The sequence below is a fragment of the Schistocerca gregaria genome, chromosome 6 (genome assembly GCF_023897955.1).
Source record: "Schistocerca gregaria isolate iqSchGreg1 chromosome 6, iqSchGreg1.2, whole genome shotgun sequence".
NCBI lineage: Eukaryota > Metazoa > Arthropoda > Insecta > Orthoptera > Acrididae > Schistocerca > Schistocerca gregaria.
The window spans coordinates 329606062-329628606 of record NC_064925.1 but is presented as its reverse complement, the minus strand read 5'-3'; the positions used below and the strand labels follow the sequence as shown (position 1 = coordinate 329628606).

Below are 22545 nucleotides of genomic sequence, written 5' to 3'. Positions count from 1 at the left end.
TTATGAGCAGGGTGCCACGTGTAAAGGAACAGGAACTGTGTAAATTGAATTTTCTCATTTTGAGGAGACAGAAGGAGCAAGCTATTTTACTTGCTAAAAACTTTCTAAAGCCAAGATCACAAAGATATTTCTTTGTTAAAGCTTCTTGTTATGAAACATGTTCATTTTAAATTGAACCTCATGCCAACTGTGGAGAGTCAGTGGAGAAAGTAGTAGATGTCATATATACAGGAGGATATGTCACAGGTGATAGGCTTATAGTGTTAGTCCATGAGAGCAGCGATCCTCTCTGTGGAAATGTTGAAGGTAGGAGTGCGAGAGAGAGAGATAAACTCAGGTGAGACATGCTGGAATGAACCGAAGGATATAAGGAGGGATTGGAGATCCTGCTGGGTTTCTGGTATTGTGTCTCTGTGGCAGGGTTTATAGGTGGATGTATCTGACAGCTGGCAATATCCCTCTACCCGGTAATCCAAGTGGTTGATAACCACAGTGTGGACCCATTATCAGCAGATAGGATTATAAGAGAGGGGTCAGTTTGAAGTGGTGAACTGCAGTCCTTTCTCGGATGTAAGGTTGGTTTCCATTTGGGGAATGATGGTGAGGCAAGATTCAAGGTTAACAGAGGGTGGTTTGGGGTCAGTGGTGGTGTATTACAGTTGTGTGGTGGCATGAACTGAGTCAAACAGGAATCAGTGTTGGTTTTGAATTGAGTCTGAATGATAGGGTTGGTAGCAGAAAAATTTTTCTTTTTCAGGGATCAGGAGAAAGAGAGAAGGTCTTAAGGTTGAGACTGATTGAATTTGGGAGTGAGGTAAAAGTTATGGCCTTTGGAAAGGACTGGCACTTTTATGGGATTGAGGATTTTGGAGGACAGGTTCATGACCATCTTGCAGGTCAGTTTAGGTTGTGGATTCTGTATGGTGATGGGAGGGAGTTCCTTGGGGTGTGATAAATGTTAGTAGGTCTGCAAGGTAAGGTTTGGTGACTATGAGATGGAGGCTCTCGTAGAGGTGGTGGATAGTGGTAGCCCAAAGCGAGATTAGGAGACGTAAAAAATGGCTGGCATGATGTCGTTATACAGCTCAATGACCATAACCATGTACAGACACACAATATTTTTCAGTCTTCGTCGCACATGATTATTTCTGATTTTGGTTATGTATTTCAGCTAACTACCATCATCATATCAGTCATGTAACAAACAGTATAAACATGGAATATGTACAGTTCCTTGCACATATTACAAAAAAGGTTTTCATAAAAAAAAAAGATAATGTGATTCACGTTATTTCAGTAGATCACAGAATGATAAGTGCTCACAATCAATAGGGTACAAATACAATAACACACTTGAGTAACACATAACAAATCCTTTAAAACATCAGTGCATCGTGTAATGACAAGTAGAACATACTCATACAAAGTGTACATGCATATTGGCGGTGACACAGTCACCGGTAAGAAGGTAAATTGTTCAGCTGCCATCAGGTGCTTAAAACATAACAGCCCACTTTAGAACAGATAAGCACAAACATGAATAAGAATGTAAATTAGATTGAAAATGTACTTTCCTTTTTTTTTATTAATGTGCTATGTAAACATTTAAATGACCAATCCATATGGATCATACAAGTTCATCTGTGTAGCTCTTGTAAGATTTTAACTAGCTTGATGTAACAATGTAAGACAGATTAAAGTAAAATACAGATTAAAGTAAAATATTGCATCACAAAATGCAAGGCTGCAGACCAAAAAGAGAGAAATCATGGATCTCAAAAACAGCTAAAAATCAAGAGTCGTTTGCAAAAATAAAATAAAAGGCAATGACAGAATCAAAGGTAAAATGATTCCAAGGCAACCAATGCATAATCCATGTGTAGCCAATAAAAAATGAAGTGGTTGTGGTGGGTTGGTTTTTTAAAGCACTCAGATGTCGCAGTAGTTCATAGATGATGTCTTTAAAAAAAAATGTACTAAAATCCGTCTTCTCCTTTATCACCCATTGTGACTGCCTTTTTCTGTGAGAATATAGCTCAACTTCTTCCAAATTTTTGAGTACATGGCCCTTGGCTGCTTTGTGTAAGATTTAAGGCTTTCTGTAATAGGAGATAGATTATGTTACTCAGAATTTAAATGATTCCTCAAAGCATTCTTAATTGGAGTCATATATATGCTCCTCATACTTGTTTCAAAATTTCTACTGGTCTGACCAGTATAATAAGCACTTAGATACAACAACAAAACTGATGGAAAGTGAGCTTTCAGCCAAAAAGGCCTTTGTCAAAAATAGACAACATACACACACACTCACACAAATGCAACTCTCACACACATGATCACAGTTTCTGGCAGTATAAGCTTAAACACTCCATACCAGCAGGGATTGCTACAGATTTTATGTAGGCTAGAGTGGTAAGAATTTTGTGACAAGATATATGGAACATATGTACAAGTCATACAAGAGTGATTTGGGTAGTCATTTAGATTCCAAGAAACATAATGTAGACTTGGTTTGTTTTACTCATGTACATGACTGTATTTGTACTCTGCTGATTGTGAGCACTTCTCATTTTGTGATCTATTGATATAACATGCTCTTATGGTTCTTTTATTTTCTTATGAAAAATAATGTTGTAATATTTGCGAAGAATTGTATACCCCATGTTTATCATTTTTGTCTCACAACATGTATGATAATGGTAGTTAGCCAACATGCATAATCTAAATCAGAAATAATAAAGTGCAACCAAGACTGAACAACTTTGTGTATTTGTGAAGGTGGACAGGTTGAAGAGTTTTTTGAGGTGGCATAGTGCAAGCTGCTATTTTTCTTGAAAGGCTAGGGTTTCAGTCTGTGAGATGAGATACAGGCATTTGGGATTGCAGAGCAAGAGAATTTTATGCATGGAGAGGAGGTATTTGTAAGGAAGTTTGTGACTGAGTCATATGGTTATGCAGAAGTAGGTTGGTGAGGGCTGTGGCGTGATGAAATATGAACAAGCAGAGGTTATTATGGAAGGAGAGGCTGCAGATGGAGATGGGTAATTTGAAGGTAAGCCATTTATGGGGATTCCATGAGCTGGACAACAATGAAGGAACATTATCTGAAACTGGATTCTAAATAGGGATAGGGAAACTTTTCTGTACTTGCACAGGTGGAAGGAGCAACTTTCTATGCTGGAGGATAAGAAAAGTACAAAAAAATTGGGAAAAGCATAGAAAGAACAAAACAAATGAAATATGAAAAAAGGTGAAATCTGAGTCAGTAGGGCCTATAGGGAAAAATAAAAATGGACTCAAATCGATGTGGAAAAACAGAGAACTCAAAGAGAGACATAGTAAAAATAAGATAATAGTGGGATGGAGGTTGTTAGGTGAATATGTGTGGAGAGAGGGGCAGCAGGTGTAATTAGATTAGATAAGGTCAGTGTCCCCCCCATGAACCATAGACCTTTCCGTTGGTGGGGAGGCTTGCGTGCCTCAGCGATGCAGATAGCCGTACCATAGGTGCAACCACAACAGATGGGTATCTGTTGAGAGGCCAGACAAATGTGTGGTTCCTGAAGAGGGTAGCAGCCTTTTCAGTAGTTGCAGGGGCAACAGTCTGGATGATTAACTGATCTGGCCTTGTAACACTGACCAAATCGGCCTTGCTGTTGTGGTACTGCGAACGGCTGAAAGCAAGGGGAATCTTTCAGCCACAATTTTTCCCGAGGGCATGCAGCTTTATTGTATGGCTAAATGATGATGGCGTCCTCTTGGGTAAAATATTCCTGAGGTAAAATAGTCCCTCATTCCGATCTCCGGGCGGGGACTACTCAATAAGATGTCGTTATCAGGAGAAAGAAAACTGACATTCTACAGATTGGAGCATGGAATGTCAGATCCCTTAATCGGGCAGGTAGGTTAGAAAATTTAAAACGGGAAATTGGTAGGTTAAAGTTGGATATAGTGGGAATTAGTGAAGTTTGGTGGCAGCAGGAACAAGACTTCTGGTTAGGTGAATATAGGGTTATAAATACAGAATCAAAAAGGGGTATTGCAGGAGTAGGTTTAATAATGAATAAAAAATAGGAGTGCGGGTAAGCTACTACAAGAAGTAAAAAAAGTAGGTGAATATAGATTGGGGGGAAGAAATGAAAGAGGAAGCCACCTCGCAGAATTTTGCCCAGAGCATAATTTAATCATAGCTAGCACTTGGTTCAAGAATCATAAAAGAAGATTGTATACATGGAAGAAGCCTGTAGATACTGACAGGTTTCAGACAAATTATATAATGGTAAGACAGAGATTTAGGAACCAGGTTCTAATTGTAAGACTTTTCCAGGGGCAGATGTGGACTCTGACCACAATCTATTGGTTATGAACTGTAGATTAAAACTGAAGAAACTGCTAAAAGGCAGGAATTTAAGGAGCTGGAACCTGGATAAACTGACTAAACCAGAGGGTGTACAGAGTTTCAGAGAGAGCATAAGGGAACAATTGACAAGAATGGGGGAAAGAAATACAGTAGAAGAAGAATGGGTAGCTTTGAGGGATGAAGTAGTGAAGGCAGCAGAGGATCAAGTAGGTAAAAAGACAAGGGGTGACAGAAGAAATATTGAATTTAATTGATGAAAGAAGAAAATATAAAAATGCAGTAAATGAAACAGGCAAAAAGGAATACAAACGTCTCAAAAATGAGATCGACAGGAAGTGCAAAATGGCTAAGCAGGCATGGCTAGAGGACAAATGTAAGGATGTAGAGGCTTATCTCACTAGGGGTAAGATAGATACTGCCTACAGGAACATTAAGGAGACCTTTGGAGAAAAGAGAATCACTTGCATGAATATCAAGAGCTCAGATAGAAACCCAGTTCTAAGCAAAGAAGGGAAAGCAGAAAGGTGGGAGAAGTATATAGAGTGTCTATAAAAGGGTGATGTACTTCAGGGCAATATTATGGAAATGAAAGAGGATGTAGATGAAGATGATATGGGAGATCTGATACTGCGTTAAGTGTTTGATAGAGCACTGAAAGACCTAAGTCGAAACAAGGCCCCGGGAGTAGACAACATTCCATTAGAACTACTGACAGCCTTGGGAGAGCCAATCCTGACAAAACTCTACCATCTGGTGAGCAAAATGTATGAGACAGGCGAAATACCCTCAGACGTCAAGAAGAATATAATTATTCCAATCCTAATGAAAGCAGGTGTTGACAGTTGTGAAAATTACCAAACTGTCAGTTTAATAAGTCACGGCTGCAAAACACTAATGCGAATTCTGTAAGACAAATGGAAAAACTGGTAGAAGCCGATCTTGGGGAAGATCAGTTTGGATGTTGACTGGAATACTCTCTTTCAAATTCTGAAGTTGGCAGGGGTAAAATACAGGGAGCGAAAGGCTATTTACAATTTGTACAGAAACCAGATGGCAGTTATAAGAGTCGAGAGACATGAGAGGGAAGCAGTTGTTGGGAAGGGAGTAAGTCAGGGTTGTAGCCTCTCCCTGATGTTATTCAATCTGTATATTGAGCAAGCAGTAAAGGAAACAAAAGAAAAATTCGGGGTAGGTATTAAAATCCATGGAGAAGAAATAAAAACTGTGAGGTTCGCCGATGACATCGTAATTCTGTCAGAGACAGCAAAGGACTTGGAAGAGCAGTTCAATGGAATGGATAGTGTCTTGAAAGGAGGATATAAGATGAACATCAACAAAAGCAAAACGAGGATAATGGAATGTAGTCGAATTAAGTCGGGTGACGCTGAGGGAATTAGATTAGGAAATGAGACAATTAAAGTAGTAAAGGAATTTTGCTATTTGGGGAGCAAAATAACTGATGATGGTCGAAGTAGAGAGGATATAAAATGCAGACTGGCAATGGCAAGGAAAGCGTTTCTGAAGAAGAGAAATTTATTAACATCGAGTATAGATTTAAGTGTCAGGAAGTCATTTCTGAAAGTATTTGTATGGAGTGTAGCCATGTATGGAAGTGAAACATGGATGATAACTAGTTTGGACAAGAAGAGAATAGAAGCTTTCGAAATGTGGTGCTACAGAAGAATGCTGAAGATTAGATGGGTAGATCACATAACTAATGAGGAAGTATTGAATAGGATTGGAGAGAAGAGAAGTTTGTGGCACAACTTGACAAGAAGACGGGATCGGTTGGTAGGACATGTTCTGAGGCACCAAGGGATCACCAATTTAGTATTAGAGGGCAGCGTGGAGGGTAAAAATCGTAGAGGGAGACCAAGAGATGACTACACTAAGCAGATTCAGAAGGATGTAGGTTCCAGTAGGTACTGGGAGATGAAGAAGCTTGCACAGGATAGGGTAGCATGGAGAGCTGCATCAAACCAGTCTCAGGACACCTCTCACATTCACTTTACCTGATATACATCAAACCTACCAACCACCACCAATGCACACTTTGACAGCCTCCACTGATTCCATATCAAGAAGTCCCTTCCATATGGACTAGCCACCCATCGTCATCACATCTCTAGTGATGAGCACTCCCTCTACAAAAATGCCAAGGGTCTCACAGAAGCCTTTTCAGACTGAAATTACCCTTCCAGCATTGTCCAGAAACAAATCTCCCATTCCTTGTCTCTCCAGTTATCTACCATCCCCCACATGCCCACTGCCTGGCCACACAGGGTCGCTCCTCTCATGACTCACTACCACCTACATTTTGAGCAGATGGATTACATTCTCCACCAGGGTTTCAGCTGTCTGTGATTGTTCCCTGAAATAAGGAAGATCCTCCCTACCCCTTCCATAATGGAATTTTGCTGCCCACTGGTTCTATGCGGTTTCTGTTACCAACCCTTTGCTTAATGGCTCATTTTGCAGTAATAGTTCTTGATGCAAGACCTGTTCCCTATATTCTACTAATACCTACTCTGGTCCTGTCACAGGCATCTCCTGCCCCATCAGAGGCAGCCATTTGATCTACTAACTCAGTTGCAACCATTATGCCACTTTCTCTGTGGCCATGCCATTTACAAGCTATCTGTCCACATTAATAGCCACTGCCAAACTGCGGTCAAGAGACATCTGGAACACCCAGTTGCTGCACATGCCACCCAACATAATGTGCTTCACTTTAATTACTTTTTCACAGACTGTGTCATCTGGACACTTCCTACTGACATTATCTTTCTTGAATTCTGCAGGTGTAAGGTTACCATATTTTGATGTTCATAAACTTGGAAATCTAGACAACATGATTTATTACACTTATTTTTCATTCTGTTGGATCTTTCTTAGGAAATCTTTTTTACCGATAATTCTGTGATTGTAAGGAATATGTTACATTTTTTCATGTTGTACAATACTGTCAATACCAGCTCTATACTTTCAGCAGAGAGCTATTCCACTCACATATCCAATGAACATTTAGCAGAGGGAGCATTATCTGTAAAGCTGCATAATGGTCAGATATGGCAATACAATACTTTCAACAATTCATTGCAATCAACACTACTACTCTTGTACTGGTACAATTTCTCAGCTCACTTTTCCCTATCAAAGCTGCAGAGTTCATCATGTAGAATGTTCTTGAAGCAGTTATTTCAGCAAATAGCACAAATTCATTAATAACAATATTAAAACCTCTTAAAAATAACACAATTTTTTCGCTTCTTGCCACTTGGCTCTTTTTCCATCATTAACCACCAAAATACAGACATGTCTCTGTTTTGGTTCATATACTTATTAATATAATTGTAACTAACAATGCAAAAAGTGTACATTTAACTTTCAAGGACCATAATTAAGTTTATATCATCACATTTAGTAAGAATTTACTTTATTTTGAAAGGGACAAAGTGGTTTTCTGCCTTTTCATACAAACTAGAGGCAGTTCTCTGTAAAATAGAGTAGACTTCTACAACACAGTTGCATCCTGTGGAGCTTTATTTTTCTTGTGTTTGTTAAGCACATTGTGTTTTGTATATCAGAACGGCCTCCATGCAAGATGGAAAAATAGCTGCAGAAGAAAGAATATACTGTAAAATCATTATAAAATTATTTAGCTCCTAGACAGATTTTGTTCTTTGTTTATAATAATTTAAACACACACAACTCTTAACAATGGCAACAGTATAAGTTAATAAGGATTGAATTTATGTCTATCAAATTGATAATACATTTGTAACTAATAATAGTAATATATTATTTTCATATTAACATCTACATGTGTTATATTATTATGTTAACAATGTAAAGTGTATAATTGAATAGACAAGTAAGTGACAATATGACTATAAAGATAAATTACTCACTTCTATGATATACCTTCTGCTTCTGTGTTTATTCTGCCAAGGTGCAGCAAAGGAAATTCTGTTTTATCTTTAAACTCAGACTCTTTTGGCATCCTGATTCCTATAATTATATGCTGTACATCTTGTAGTGCACTAGCCAGTCCAGAGTCCTCAATGTGAAGGGTCCTCTGACAATTTCACAATTAATCTGATCTTGTTTACCATGTCTTCACAGAAGCAAAGAGAAAACAAAGAGTAAAGAGATCCGGTGTTGTAAACTGTAAGCAGAGTTCAGCAAAGATAAGCTAAGCAAAAAAATCATAGCAAAATACATTTACAAAACAAGTATTAAAAGTGCAATAAATTTCCTGGATGAGTGCTACCAGAGCTAGGATTCAAAATATATTGACGTGATAAATAAATTATGTATTTTATCCTTACATATAAAAATTTCGTGCCATGGTGTTAATTGCCATACTCCTCCAAAACAGCTCGATCAGTTCTGATGAAATTTTACATGTATATTTGGTAGGTCTGAGAATCGGTTGTAATCTATTTTTCATACCCCTAAGTGATAAGGGTGGTCCACCCCAAAATCCTTTTTCTTATTTTTTAGACAAAAATTTTTATTTTTTATGATGTGGCATTAAAAAACACACACAATCCTCAGTTTTCACCCTTCTCCCACAACACCTATTTTTAATAGCAATTTTAGCAATCTAATAATTTTCAACCCCAGTTGATAACTGATCAATTATTACTTGACCAATGGCACAATCGATTCTGATGAAATTTTACATGTATATTCGATACGCCTGAGAATCGGTTATAATCTGTTTTTCATACCTCTAAGTTATATGGGCGGTCCACCCCAAAAATCTTTTTCTTATTTTTTGGACATATTTTTTTTATTTTTATTTTTTTATGATGTGGCATTACAAAATACACGCAACTCTAAATTTTCACCCTTCTACCATAAACCCTGTTTTTTAATAGCGATTTTAGTAATTTAATAATTTTCAACCCCGGTCAATAACTGACCAATTATCACTTGATCAGTTATCCCCGCCAGGTGTCTACCTGTGATAGTCTTTCACTATTCAATAGTTAGGTAATTGAAGAAAACGTACCAAAAGCAATGACTCGAATATACCTCTTTGACTCGACCTAACTAGACCAAGAAGTTTAACTAGGTAGCATGCATCATTTGCCAAACCAACATTTAGTCCTAGCTCACACACATCGATTTTTATCGTACAGAAATATATCGTACAATCAAATTCTTTTAGTGGAACAAAGAAGTTCCTATGCGCTCCTTTGTTCCTCTAAAATAATGTAATTGTATAATATTTTTACATACGGTAAAAATCGATGCATGTGCACTTGGTGTTATTCATAATGCTGGTGAACACATTTCTAAGTGAAATTGCTGCTATGTTTCTGTGCTCATGGATGAGCCGTGTATCGGCTGCAATTGTTAAATCTGCATGATCTACCATAAAAATGCTGGAACTAATAGTGGCTGATACTGCCAGACTTCCCCCTAAGCCTTTTCTCATTCCCTACACAGTTTTCGGCCATTATTATTGTTTCTGTCACAATGGCTATTGTGTTACATGTATACATTATTCTTATAGACTAGAGATAATTTATATGGCAAAACAACGTATGCCAGGTCAGCTATAACATATAAAGATTTTCAGAGGCGGAATGAAGTTCGCTGGGTATAGCTAGTTGTTTACTAAAAAACAGGTGGTTTTGCAAAAAATTCCAAAACTGAGTGAGAGGTCAGGGAAGGATCTCAATAATTGATGGTATCTGGTAAAAATGGGTAATCTGGTAACCCTACACAGTCAGTAACTCTCCCTACAACATATCCTTCATGCCCATAATCCCCCTGGCCCAAACCTTCATTAGTCCCTGTCGCCCGCTTACCTAAACTCATCCCTGCTCCCACTCCAGTAGTACCAGTCTCCTGACGTTGCACCTAGCAGCCCTATCCTGACCCAACAAAGTCCCTACATGCTCCCACAAGTAGCACTAGCATCTTCCGCCATCCCATCCCTACCTTGGTGTCCATTCCCACTCCCCACCCCACATTTCTTCCTTGTCACCACTATCCACCCCAGCTAAACTGTTGGTCATGGTTGATGTAGTAGGGCCTTAGAATACAAAGACAACACTGGCTATGTGTGTGTGAGAGAGTTGTGCTTGTGTGAATGTGGTCAAGTTTTTTCTACTTCTGAAGAAGGATTTTTGTCCGAAAGCTGAAATAGTTTTAACTTTCTTTCTCATTGTGCCTATTTGCGGCTCCGTGATGCCTGTGTATGGTGAGCAGCAGTCTGTCCTTTCCACATTTGAGACTTATTGTTAATAATCTATCTGAGTTCAGAAAGAATAAAGATGTCCAGTACTAGAAGGGAAAAAAAAAGAAGAGATCTTCATCAAGCCCTTTTCTTAGTTAAAAATTTCTTTAGCTTACAAGCAGGTAAATAATTCTGCAACCAAAAACTTTGGTAGTTTATTCAGTGATATTAATTGCCTGGCAAACAGCAATGCTAAATTTAAAAATCAGTTGAGAAAGTTCTTTTCAGACAATTCCTACTCCACAGAAGAATTTTTATTTAGAAATCTGTAATTATTTAGACTATTTACTTGTTTTGTTTTTTAAACTGAGTATAGAATATGTAATGAACTTAATGAACTAACTCTTTGATGGCTTTGTGTGGGTGTCTCACAAGGCTAGAACAAATATACATCCGCACATCCGCAGTATGTTTAATTGATTGAATTACTTAAATTTTTTTATGTCTCTCTCTCTCTCTCTCTCTCTCTCTCTCTCTCTCTCTCTCTCTGACTAATACACAGGCAATGGGACTTCTTATTGAAATTTAACTGAGTTGTAATATAAATAGTTTCCTTTGCAGATGCTTTTCAAAAACAAAGCTTGTTTGATTGCTATTCTTCTTATTTTAGGCACAAACAGCACTAAAGAAAGAATATGAGGGACGTTTTGCTAAAATTGAAGAAGAACTAAAGGCTGCAAAGGCTAACTTTGATGTTGCCCAATGAATTGTCTAACAAGTTTGTGTGTGCTGAAAACCAAAGGTTAGTTTATCAAGAATCACTAAGTGGTGTTTATCCCTTAGTTTAATAATTAACTGGTTACTTCTTTCTGTTGACATCATCCAAGCACTTGTGTCATTTTTCTTATCTCCTTTTTTCTTTTCTATCTATGGTGGATGTGGCATGCTGCACTGCACAATCAGTGTTTGGACTCTTGATACTAAGCTTCGTAGTGCCACAGCCCAAGTAAAATTTGAGGCTGATAGCTTATTTTTTATCACGTGTTTGTAATCATCCCTGTTAAAATGCCTGCAGATGGCAGAATAATCTTCTAAAATCAGTAGCATTTAATCAGGTCATTGTAGGACAGGTGAAATTTTATTTAATATTATTTTACTGGGTATTTTGACTGCCTTCTTTGGATACACTTTTGAGTTTTAAAATGGTAGTGTAATTACATTGGCGAAATTTTGTGTCAGTATTGAGATGTTGTTTTTTAATTAAAATTATTTTAAAAAAACTGTAGAAAATGGGTGTGTGTGTGTGCACTCAAAGGTTGCCAAAGCATGGTTGCTTCACCATGATGCTGCACAAAGTTCATGCTTTGCTGTCAGTGAGAGCATTCCTGATGAAGTAGACAACAGAAGTAAGGTAATGTCTTTCCTCTATCTTGAAGTGACAGTGTTCTAGTCCTGTGAAAAATGTGCAAGTTCTCATGATGTGTAATGCAAAAAAAAATTGCAGTTTAGAGTGTCTACACAAGCCATGAAGTGTAGTATAATGGAAAATCAAAAAGCTTGCCTTTGAAGGTCGTACAGTCCAGAATCAGTATGCAAATCAGTCTAAATTGCTGTGAACATTTAAGCCATCATTCCATCAATGCACCAGGTTGAGGATACCCTTTTGGCAAAACACATTAGCCTGCTCCATGAAGAAGACTGTAGCTGTCTGCTGCACATCCTCATCTGACAGGAATCATCAACCCTTCAAAGGATCTGAAGGTGTGATAATCACATGGGAAAAAATCAGGACACAAGGTGCTCTAGTGTCTCTCACTTGATTTGGCTTAACTTCTGCATTACAACATTTGTGATGCATGTGTACTTTTTGGATGCATTTGGTAATAATGTCACCACATTTTATGTTTCCACCTTTACTGCACTCACATAAGAAAGATACAAATGCTACACTAATCCCTTGGTATATGTTAGTGCTAATATACTGCAGCAATGCCCTCAAATGGAAACCATTTGATCATCCCTTATAGAACCACAACTGTAAGTGTATTAATGTTCAAAAATGTTATCTTTAACAATAACAAGACCACTGTATCATGCCATTACTTTTCACCTGCAATCACTTATGTGTTAAACACTTGTTAGCAAATTAATTTTTTTGTACTGAAAAGGTGGAAAGCAAATTGATATAAAATGGTGTATATCTCTTATTTAGCTGTTATCTTGAAGTGCACTTTTAAATCTCTTCTAGGGGCCAAGAACACTTGTGGACCTAGGAAATCTAAGGAATAAATTCTTATTACTATATAGAAAATCAAAGCTCCGAGTTTATGAGGTGTGATCAGAAAGTAATTGGAATTTTTTAATTTCTTGGTCTTTTTACATCAGATTTTCAATTTTTTTATCTTGTCAGTGCACATGTTCCTGATGTATGTTTGCAGTTTCAGATGTTTTGAATATTTAGTTTATTGTTGACAGTCAGAAAGGTTATACATGTCTTTGAGTGTTCAGCAAACTTTTACTTTCAAGAATTTGGATCAAAGAATCTGTATTAAATTTTGTTTGAAAAATGGAATAAAGTGCAACATGCATTCAAAACATTGCCCATGACTTTGGCAAGTCTTCTATGAGTAAGACAAAAGTCTACCAGTGGTATAAATGTTTCGAAGAGGGATAAGAACACAAAGAAGATGACAACATCCCTGGATAATTCAACACATCAATTACTGATGACAGTGTCAAAGAAGTAAAGAAAATAGTTCTGGAAAATAGCTGAATCACCATCAGAGAGGTTGCTGTTGATGTTGGCATATCCTTTATCTCATGCCAAGCCATCAAGAATCTCTCTCTGTGATTCAAACCAACATGCAATCCCTCCTAAAAATCTCAGGCCCCCTCACAAGGACTTACACCTCAATCCATAGAACTTATCACTCCACCCAAACCAAGCACCCCCATCTTTTACCTTCTTCCTAAGATCCAGAAGTCCAATCATCATGGTCATCCTATAGTTGCTGATTTAAAAGCACCCACTGAACATATATCTGCCTTAGTTGATCAACACCTGCAACCCATAGTGCAAGGGCTTCCCTCCTATATTAAAGATACCAACAATTTCCTAGATCATCTGAAATTGGTGCCAGTCCCACTCCCACAACAAAACTTGCCTGTCACCATTGATGCCATCTCCCTCTTTACCAACATCCTTCCTCTGCTTGATCTGTCTGCTGCTGAACATTTCCTCAGTCAACGCCCAAGTGATTGCAAGCCTGTGACATCCTTCTTGCTCACCTAAATCAACTTTATACTTACCAACAGTTACTTGGCCTTTGATGGGAAGACATGCAAACAGATCAGGACTATTGCCATTTGAAACAGGATGGCTCCTTCCTATGCCAACCTTTTCATGGGTCACTTGGAGGGGGCTTCCCTAGGGTCTATAAGCCTTCAGCCCCTGGTTTTGCTTAGATACACTGACGACATCTATGCCATATGTGCTCACAGTGAGGCTGACCAGTTAAAATTCCTGGAGTCTCTGAATACCTTCTTCCAATTAAACTTCACATGGCCCTACTCTGAATCACATGCCACTTTCGGTGATGTTGATCTCATCCTCACTGAAGGCCAGCTACACACTTCTGTCCACTAACAAACAACAGTTCTTACATTTTGAGAGTTGCCATCCTTTCCGTGTCAAACTCCCCACCCAACAGTTTCTGCACCCTCTGTCCTATTAGCGCCTCCCAATTCAATTTCCTCCACCCTCACTGTTCATTGCTCTTTGCCAGTGCACCCACTGGTCTTTCACATCTCTGTTCATCTCCTTTTCCTTCTCCTCTGCCCCCTGTCCTGACTCTGCACCTGGCAGCCCTGTCCTGCTGCCATCTAGTCCTTCTCTCCCCCAGCCTGTGTACTGCTATCTTGGGGTTGCTGATTGTGTTCAACATTACAGTTAGAGGTCATCTGTGAGTGGGTGTGCCTGCTTGTGTGAAGGTGTTTGTGTTTTCTTTTCTGAAGAAAGCTTTGGCTGAAAGCTCAACATGTAACAGTCTTGTTATTGTGCCTGTCTGCAAGTAGTGTGTCATCCTTACAGAGAGTAGCACTCTATCGTTTTCATAATGCTAAAGATTGAAAATTAAACAATGGAAACTCCATGTAGATATATCAGCACCCGCACAAAGGTTTTGGCCACAGCCTTTATCAGACTGGCCTGACCTGCCAGAGTTGGTGGTCATGTGTGTGCGAGGTGTGCTTGCTTGTGTGTATGAATGGTGTATGTTTCTCTGTTTATCTTTTGCTGATGAAGGCTGTGGCTGAAAGCTTCATGTAAGCATCTTTTAATTGTGATTGTCTGCAACAAAATATGTCTTCTTTATGATAAGTAGCAATCAAACATTGAAGATTAGTATTTATATTTCCTTTCCTGTCATACTGATATGTGGTTTGCCCAAGGATTTTTATATCTGTGTGGGCATTAATTTCTATAGAGAGTATCCCACATTTCACACAGACAGGAAGAAAGGATAGTTCCAGAAAACATGAAAAATGGATACAAAGATGTCAGATAACATGGTAAGACCTTAATGAGAGTGTCTGGAAAGTAAAGACACAAATGTAATTCAACTGGAAGAACCAATTATAAAATTCTGATTATAAATTAGTCTTGATGTAAAATTTGTGCTATGATTTCTACATCTACATGCATAATGTGCAAACCACGGTGAAGTGCATGGAAAAGGGTACTTTCAGTTGTACCACATAATATGGTTTTGCCCTGTTCCATTCTCATATGGAGTGCAGTAAGAATGATTGCTTAAATGCCTCTATGCACACTGTAATTAGCCTAATCATCTCTTTGTGAGCAGTATGCCGGAGGAGGACTTTTGACTTCTGTCTTTAAGTCATTGCCAGTACATGTTTTTTTTCTGGAATTCATAACACTCTTCTGAGAGTCAGACAAACCTGTGACTATTTTTGCTGCCCTTCTTGACATTCATTAAGTATATGCAATTAATATAATTTGATAAAGGTCTCAGATGTATGAGCAATATTTTAAGATGGGTCACATGAATGCTTTGCTAGCACTCTCCTTTGGAAAGGAAGGAAGGAAGATAAGAGTTTTAATGTGCCATCAGCAGTGCAGCCATTAAAAATGGAAATTGTCTTTAATGACTGGTTGCATTTTCACTGTATCCTACCAGTGAACCAAAGTCTGCAATCTGCTTTAACTATAATTTTAAATTTTTGAACATTAACAGCAAGTTGCCAATCTGCACATCTCTTTTAAATCTTAACAAGGTCCGATTGGATATTTGTTTAACTTTTTCCTTGTAGTATATCATTATAGATAACTTCATCATCTCCAAAAAAAGTATGAATTTACTAGTGGCATTGTCTGTTAGGTCATTAATATGCAACATTAGCAGCAAAGATCCCAGCACATTTCCATGAGTCATGCATGAAGTTACTTCTAAATGTGTCACTGACTCTAAATCTGAAATAATGTGCAGCATCCCCACATCCAAGAAATCCAATCTCATGACCTTACTGTTGTTAATATGCACTGGTGTTGTGCTGAGCTGAATGCTTTTCTGAAAACTGAACAAGAAGGCAATATTCTGATTGGTATTGTGGGCAGTAAAACCTGGATCACTCATCAGGCACTTGTGAATATGTCAAAAACATACAGTCAGTATGCCACATAGATTTAATAGCATTTTATCTCTAAATGTGATGATATTTACAGATGATAATCAGGTTCAGGAAGCAACAACAAAGTGGCTGAGACAACAGACGGAACTGCATGTGCTCACTGAAGTGTAAATATTGGTGTATCACAGTAACTTATGTTATGTTCTACCATACTTCAAATAAATATGAAATTTGTGCTGCCCCAGTAACCAAAACCAACTGCATGGAAGGAAAAAGCAATACAGAGAAACATAAAGTGTGTTCAAATGATAAGATGCAAAACCTTTTAACACCCAAACCAGTGGAAATTTGCATATGTTGCTTTGGGATAGAACATCTAGTGACAAAAATGTAGTACCTTGACCTCCACCTAAAAATTCAAAGCTACGTGCTCAGCACACAAGATGATCCTCACTGCCCTTTTTTGACATTGAATGTCTGGTACTCGAATTCCCCAAGCATGGAAAAACTGTTAACAGTGACATGTACTGTGAGACACTCTGCAGCCTATGCAAGTTCACCAAGAGCATATAGCCTGGGATGCTCATGGAGGGGATGATTCTGCCCCACAATAACGTGCATCCACATGTCTCCAAGGTCACATACAAATGTAATGGCCAACCTCAAGTGGGAACTACAGCCTGGGCCTGCGACTTCTGTGTTTGGTCCACGAGAAGAACATCTCAGAGGGAAGTTTTCAACTCAGATTGGCTCCTGTCACAGCCACAGGAATTCTAGGAACAGAGATCGTACAGCTTGTGAAACAGTGGGGTAGTTATGCTTAGGCCTCTGGTAATTACTTTTGAGTAAAGACTTCAGTTATACCCACAGCATTTTTTCATATGTTTTCTTTTGTACGCCCCTGATAATCAAGTGAAACAGCAAGAAGTTAGAAGACAGTGGAGTGCTCATTGTAACATGCCAGTTCAGTAATAAATATCTGTCTCATGATGTACTCACTGCAGGTACGTATGTCATTTTTGAGTCAAACTGAAATATATGCCAAATGTGATGAATTGAAGTTTTGATAAAACTTCTTGGCAGATTCAAACTGTGTGTTGGACTGAGATTCAAACCCAGGAGATGGAAGGTAGAAGATGAGGTACTGGCAGAAGTAAAGCTGTGAGGACAGGTTGTGAATCATGCTAGAGTAGCGCAGTTGGTAGAGCACTTGCACAAGAAAGGGAAAGGTCTCAGGCTTGATCCTGGTCTTGCACACAGTTTTTATATCCCAGGAAATTTCATATTAGTGGACACTCCACAGCAGAGTGAAAATTTCATCCTGTAAAGTTTTGTTACTTAGCTGATTATTTAGGTTCTTCTCAGTGGTGTGATGGACTAGAGGCATTCTTGTACGAAGAAATCTATAATTTTTCAGGATTTCAAATGTCCATTGGATCACTAACTATGAAATGAAGAATGTTCACACTTTTAAGTTTTTGTATTTTGAAACATTTCACTTGTTTGGCTTATAAAAATTTGCTTTTAAACTTTCGTATTTTGAAACATTTCACTTGTTTTGTTTGTAAAAAGTAATATCCATTCACTCCCTTGAGCTACAGACTCCAACTACGTATACTTACTCTTTACAATAACTAAAACTCAACTGCTTTCTACAACAACTAAAGCATGACTGCTGTTCACTAAAACTCAACCATGACTGCTTCTTACAGCTCATACCATCAACTCCAAGAGAAAGCACAAAGATTAAATTTTTTAGGACAAAGATTTTAAATCATTTATATTGCTGGCAAAGACACTATTTAGATTAACTGATACTCATTACATAAAACTTCATGTAAGATCAATTTACATATTTTCATGTTAAAATTTCAAAATTATCCTGATCACAGAAAATATTAACAGCAATGCATCACATATGTAATTTTGATATACATGGTTGTATGTGAGCTTCCTATCTTACAAAGAAAAATATTGATACCTATTGGCATTGGAGAGATCATGAGGTGTATAACGCTTGATTCTACCACAATATACCAACAGTGGCGTGTAAGGTGCATTTATGAGTTCTGGGCTGTCTGTATGTTGCATAACACATAATCTTGGGAAATTTTTCTTATCCTTTATATTACATCTACAGCAAAGTAAATGTAGAGATTATTTAATAAAACAAGAAACAAAGTCAGATTAAATACAAATCTTGCATGTAAATAAGTGTTAAATCTAGTGAAACTTTGTTTGTCAAATGTGATATGTCAATACAAGAAGTATACTCACCACCATAAGCCTCTTGCTGGACACCAGGGTCCACTACTGGTTCATCCCCTGGGTTATGTTACAGCTTCATTCAAAAACTGTGTACCACAGTGGGACTTGAAACCAGAACATTACCCCTGGAAAGTGGAAGAGAGAAACATGTAGAACTTAAGCTGTGAGGGTGTGTCATAACTTGTCCCTGTGGCATACTATTTTAATCTGCCAGGCGTCAGGCTCTGTGTCTAGTAGTAAAGAAAAAGGTAATGGGATTGAACCTTCATCAGACCACACATTATTTCACCCTGTCTTCACCTCACAGTGATTTGAAGATTCACTAAGAACCTCACATGGTTCTGATTTAATATTGAACAATAGGACCACTTTCTCCAGTAGGATTACTACAGTAGATTGAGAACATGCAAGTCACCAAAGTGGCATCCAATTGAAAGACGAGCAGCGGATTGTTGAGACAGCCAGCATCTTTATTATTATCTCCAAGAAATTTCAAAACAGCACACGCTGTGCTGTTGAGTAGAGAATTACTTCTGAAAGTAGAAAGTAAACCTACAACTGTTATTTTTCTGCAGAATACCTTATTTACTGTGTGTTAGTTCAGCAAGCTATGCAGGAGAGCTTGTGCAAAGTTTGGAAAGTAGGAGAGTGAGGCTGGCATAATTGAGCTGTAAGGATGAATTGCCAACTACATATGACCTGCTCTAGTGGTGATAACATTTCCCATGAAGGACAAGGTTGTGACTTTGAGTGACAGACTAAATATAATTTAATCTGCTGATGCTCTACTGTATCTTCACTGATGATTTATTGCTGTGAAGACATGCTAGCACTTGAGATCTGTGCACATATGATGATGGTCTGCCTTGAGTGTTTCATATTAGCAGTAGTGTTAAGTACATAGAGCGTATCACAAATACTTTTGCAAACTTTTCAAAGAATGGTGTGTGTGTGTGTGTGTGTGTGTGTGTGTGTGTGTGTGGTGTGTGTGTGTGTGTGGTGGGAGAGGGGTTATAATAAGTGTATGTCTCAAAATCCTTTGATTTTTAATTGTTAAAGAAAGAACATTTCACAATTTTTTGAATCAGATGCACATAATGGATGTTCAGAATACCCTTTGCTTGCTTCTTTACTCATATGTACCTATTGGATCATTAAATGTTGCTCCATTCACTGACTTCCATGACATGTTGATGAAGTATCTTTGCATTATGGATGTCTTTTTGTAGAAAAATATGTTTTATGTGGCCCCTCAGATGGTAATGCAGCAATATACACATCATGAAACTGATCCTACATTTGAGCAATGTGACTAAAATATAATGGGGCTTCCTCTTATTTACAGAGGTGCATCACAGATGGAAAAGTGTTCTAGGTTGAGTATTTGTAGATAGCATCTGCAAAATATGCTATGGTGGGGAGGGGAGTGGGCATAAGTCCATACGTTAATTAATCCATAACAGATTTTGGTGTGTAGCATGGCTTGATCCAGGAAGATTTTCATCCAATAGCGAATATTGAAGTGTATTTATGCTTAGAAGCAAATGGAGTACATATTGCATATTTGTTATGAGTTTTTTTTTAACCCAGGTGCTTCACAAATTGGTCTGTGATTAATAACTTTGCACGTGTCTAATTATACTACACATGTCTATTTATATGAACTTCTATCCTTGAACTGGTGTGAAATCTGCCCTCAAGGGCTGTTAAGTATTTGTGATATGCCATGTGTGTTGGGGGATGGAGGTGAAATGCACAGACAGATGCTTGTTTCAATATTTACTGAGTTATTTACCATGCACATTATTCTCATTTAGACTTTTTTTCAGATTTGATGTGGTGTCTTGCCATACTGCATGCTGGGGAGTGTAGATGAGAACCCACTCCTGGCAGTAGCAGTAACAGCAATAGCAGCAGCTCAGTATTATATTGAAAATGCAGGTCACATCAGCACTATTGAAAAAACATTGACAAATGGAGATGGAGCCATGAATCTCGGTGATGTAACATCCCTTTTGAAGGGTTGCGGAGGCAAGATCTTAACTATCATTGTATACTTAAAGTTTAAGAATCTGCGGTAAAAGTTAGGACAATCAGTAGCTGCTACAAAGGATACCCATTCCTATTGTAAAAGTAAAGAAATAACTTGTATTAGTGGCTCACACTTTAAAATTTCTAGCTGCTGCTAAGCAGCACAGATGACCAGTCATTAAATACTCTGTAAGCATTGTTTATAGCTACGACTTAATATGTATTGTCATTAGCTAAGATTAGTGACATTAAACATCATTGTACATATTATACCAAAGCATCATTTAGCTATAAGATGATAAAATACTCATTGTGATGGTTTTTACAGTACATAAAGACGATAGCAACTAGACTGCTAGAAGCATGCAACACTGTTTAAAAAAAATAAGCATGTCGTCTCAAAAAAATAGATCCCATTCATATTGTATTTATATTAAATGACCAGAAAGCGAATGGGTCTTAAATTAAGTCTGTTGCAACATATTAACACAATGTGTTACAGTAATTACACTCTACTTTCTAGTGTTGATTGTAGTTGTTTTCTTATAAAGTTGAAAGATCATGCTATTATAAGGAAAATGAAGAGTACATGAGCCCGGTGCACCGCTTAGCCACTCATCACTGTGTGTGTCTAGTATTACAATGACACAGGGTTCCCTTGTCACTTATTATTTAACACAATGCCTTCATTGTTTCTTGTGGTATGCCACATTTAGTTGAATGCTGCTAAGAAATAATTATGTACTTCTTTTTAGATTACTGGCATAATTGAACACTTTGTGAGATTTTGAATTTATAGTCAGCAATTTAAAAAACACAGATTTAAATTTTAATGCTCCTCCTCCTGCTCCTCCTCCTCCTCCTCCTCCTCCTCCTCCTCCTCCATCCCTTACTGTATTTCAATGTCCGTAGTCAGTTCTTTCCCTTGTGAAAGAGGTTTTAAGAGCTGTGCAATATAATATCTTATTATTTTGCTTTTGATCTCATAGAGTTCATGCAAAGTCTTCTCTTTAGAGCTTTTGCTTGAGTTTGATAGAATGCCTGTAATGTGCAATCCATTGTGCTTGATCTGTTTCTGTTTGTTATCTACTTAGATATGTGCCAACTTGTACACTATCATTACTTTAACTTCTTTTTGCTCTACAGTGCTCTAATAGAAAGAACTGGCATTTTCTTCTTTCGGTGTGTTGTGTGATTTGTTGTATCCACCATCTTATTAATTTCATATAAAGTATGGTACTACTGAAATGTTTCATACTAAAACATTGTTTCCCTATTAATAGAACCCTCCACTCTCTTTTTATTATTTTAAGCTTGACATTTGTGCATTTTTATTACATCACTAGTGCTATATCAGTCAATATTATACCATCTCATTTTATCTATAACTGAGTTTTCCATGGGAGCCTCTGTTTGATATTTAGATTTTAAGCCTTTTGATAGTCATTCACAGCACTACCTATTGTTGAAAATGGAATATATTGTTCTTGGATTTTAACTAACATTTCTTTTGTGTTTATGGAGACAACCTCTGAATAGATATTAAATGTCTTTAATACAATTTTAGAAGCCAAGCAGATACAAATAGAATTATTCCTATTTCTTGTATATTTTATAATATTTAAGATGTCCTGCACATTACATCTGAAGTTTCTTTCATGTGTCAATGCAATGTGCCATCTATGTATTTACATTGCAGGCATTAAGTGACACAAACACAACTCATCTCATGATAAGCTTCTTTAGATTTAAACCTAGCTTTTTTTTTCTTTTTTTTTTTTTACAGCAGCATAAAAAACAAAACAGTACTTGAACATATAATTACATTAAATTAGATGCATGTCCGTTGTTGTGTATGTATTCCATTTCTAATTACTTCCAGCCTTTATCTGAAGATTTACTAACAATATATCCTGGAAGAACTTTTAGTCATATGTTTCTAACATGTCATTGACTCTGATTTTGCCATATTATCATTAGGTCATCCTTATGGTGTTATTCAGAGACTCGGCTGAGCTTGAAGTCTCAGAGGGAGAAG

The 22545-nt window shown here is 37.6% G+C and overlaps 1 protein-coding gene across 2 annotated transcripts in view; it reads left to right on the top strand.

Moving 5' to 3' along the window:
• LOC126278954 (1-phosphatidylinositol 4,5-bisphosphate phosphodiesterase classes I and II) overlaps positions 1-22288 on the top strand; it is a 401310-nt gene extending 379022 nt beyond the window's left edge. For both annotated transcript variants that reach the window (XM_049979233.1, XM_049979234.1), the window contains 2 exons: positions 11230-11361; positions 20306-22288. In XM_049979233.1, coding sequence (XP_049835190.1) covers positions 11230-11325 — 96 coding nt within the window. In that variant the 3' untranslated portion in view covers positions 11326-11361; positions 20306-22288. The remainder of the gene's footprint in view (positions 1-11229; positions 11362-20305) is intronic.
• Positions 22289-22545: the final 257 nt, after the last annotated feature.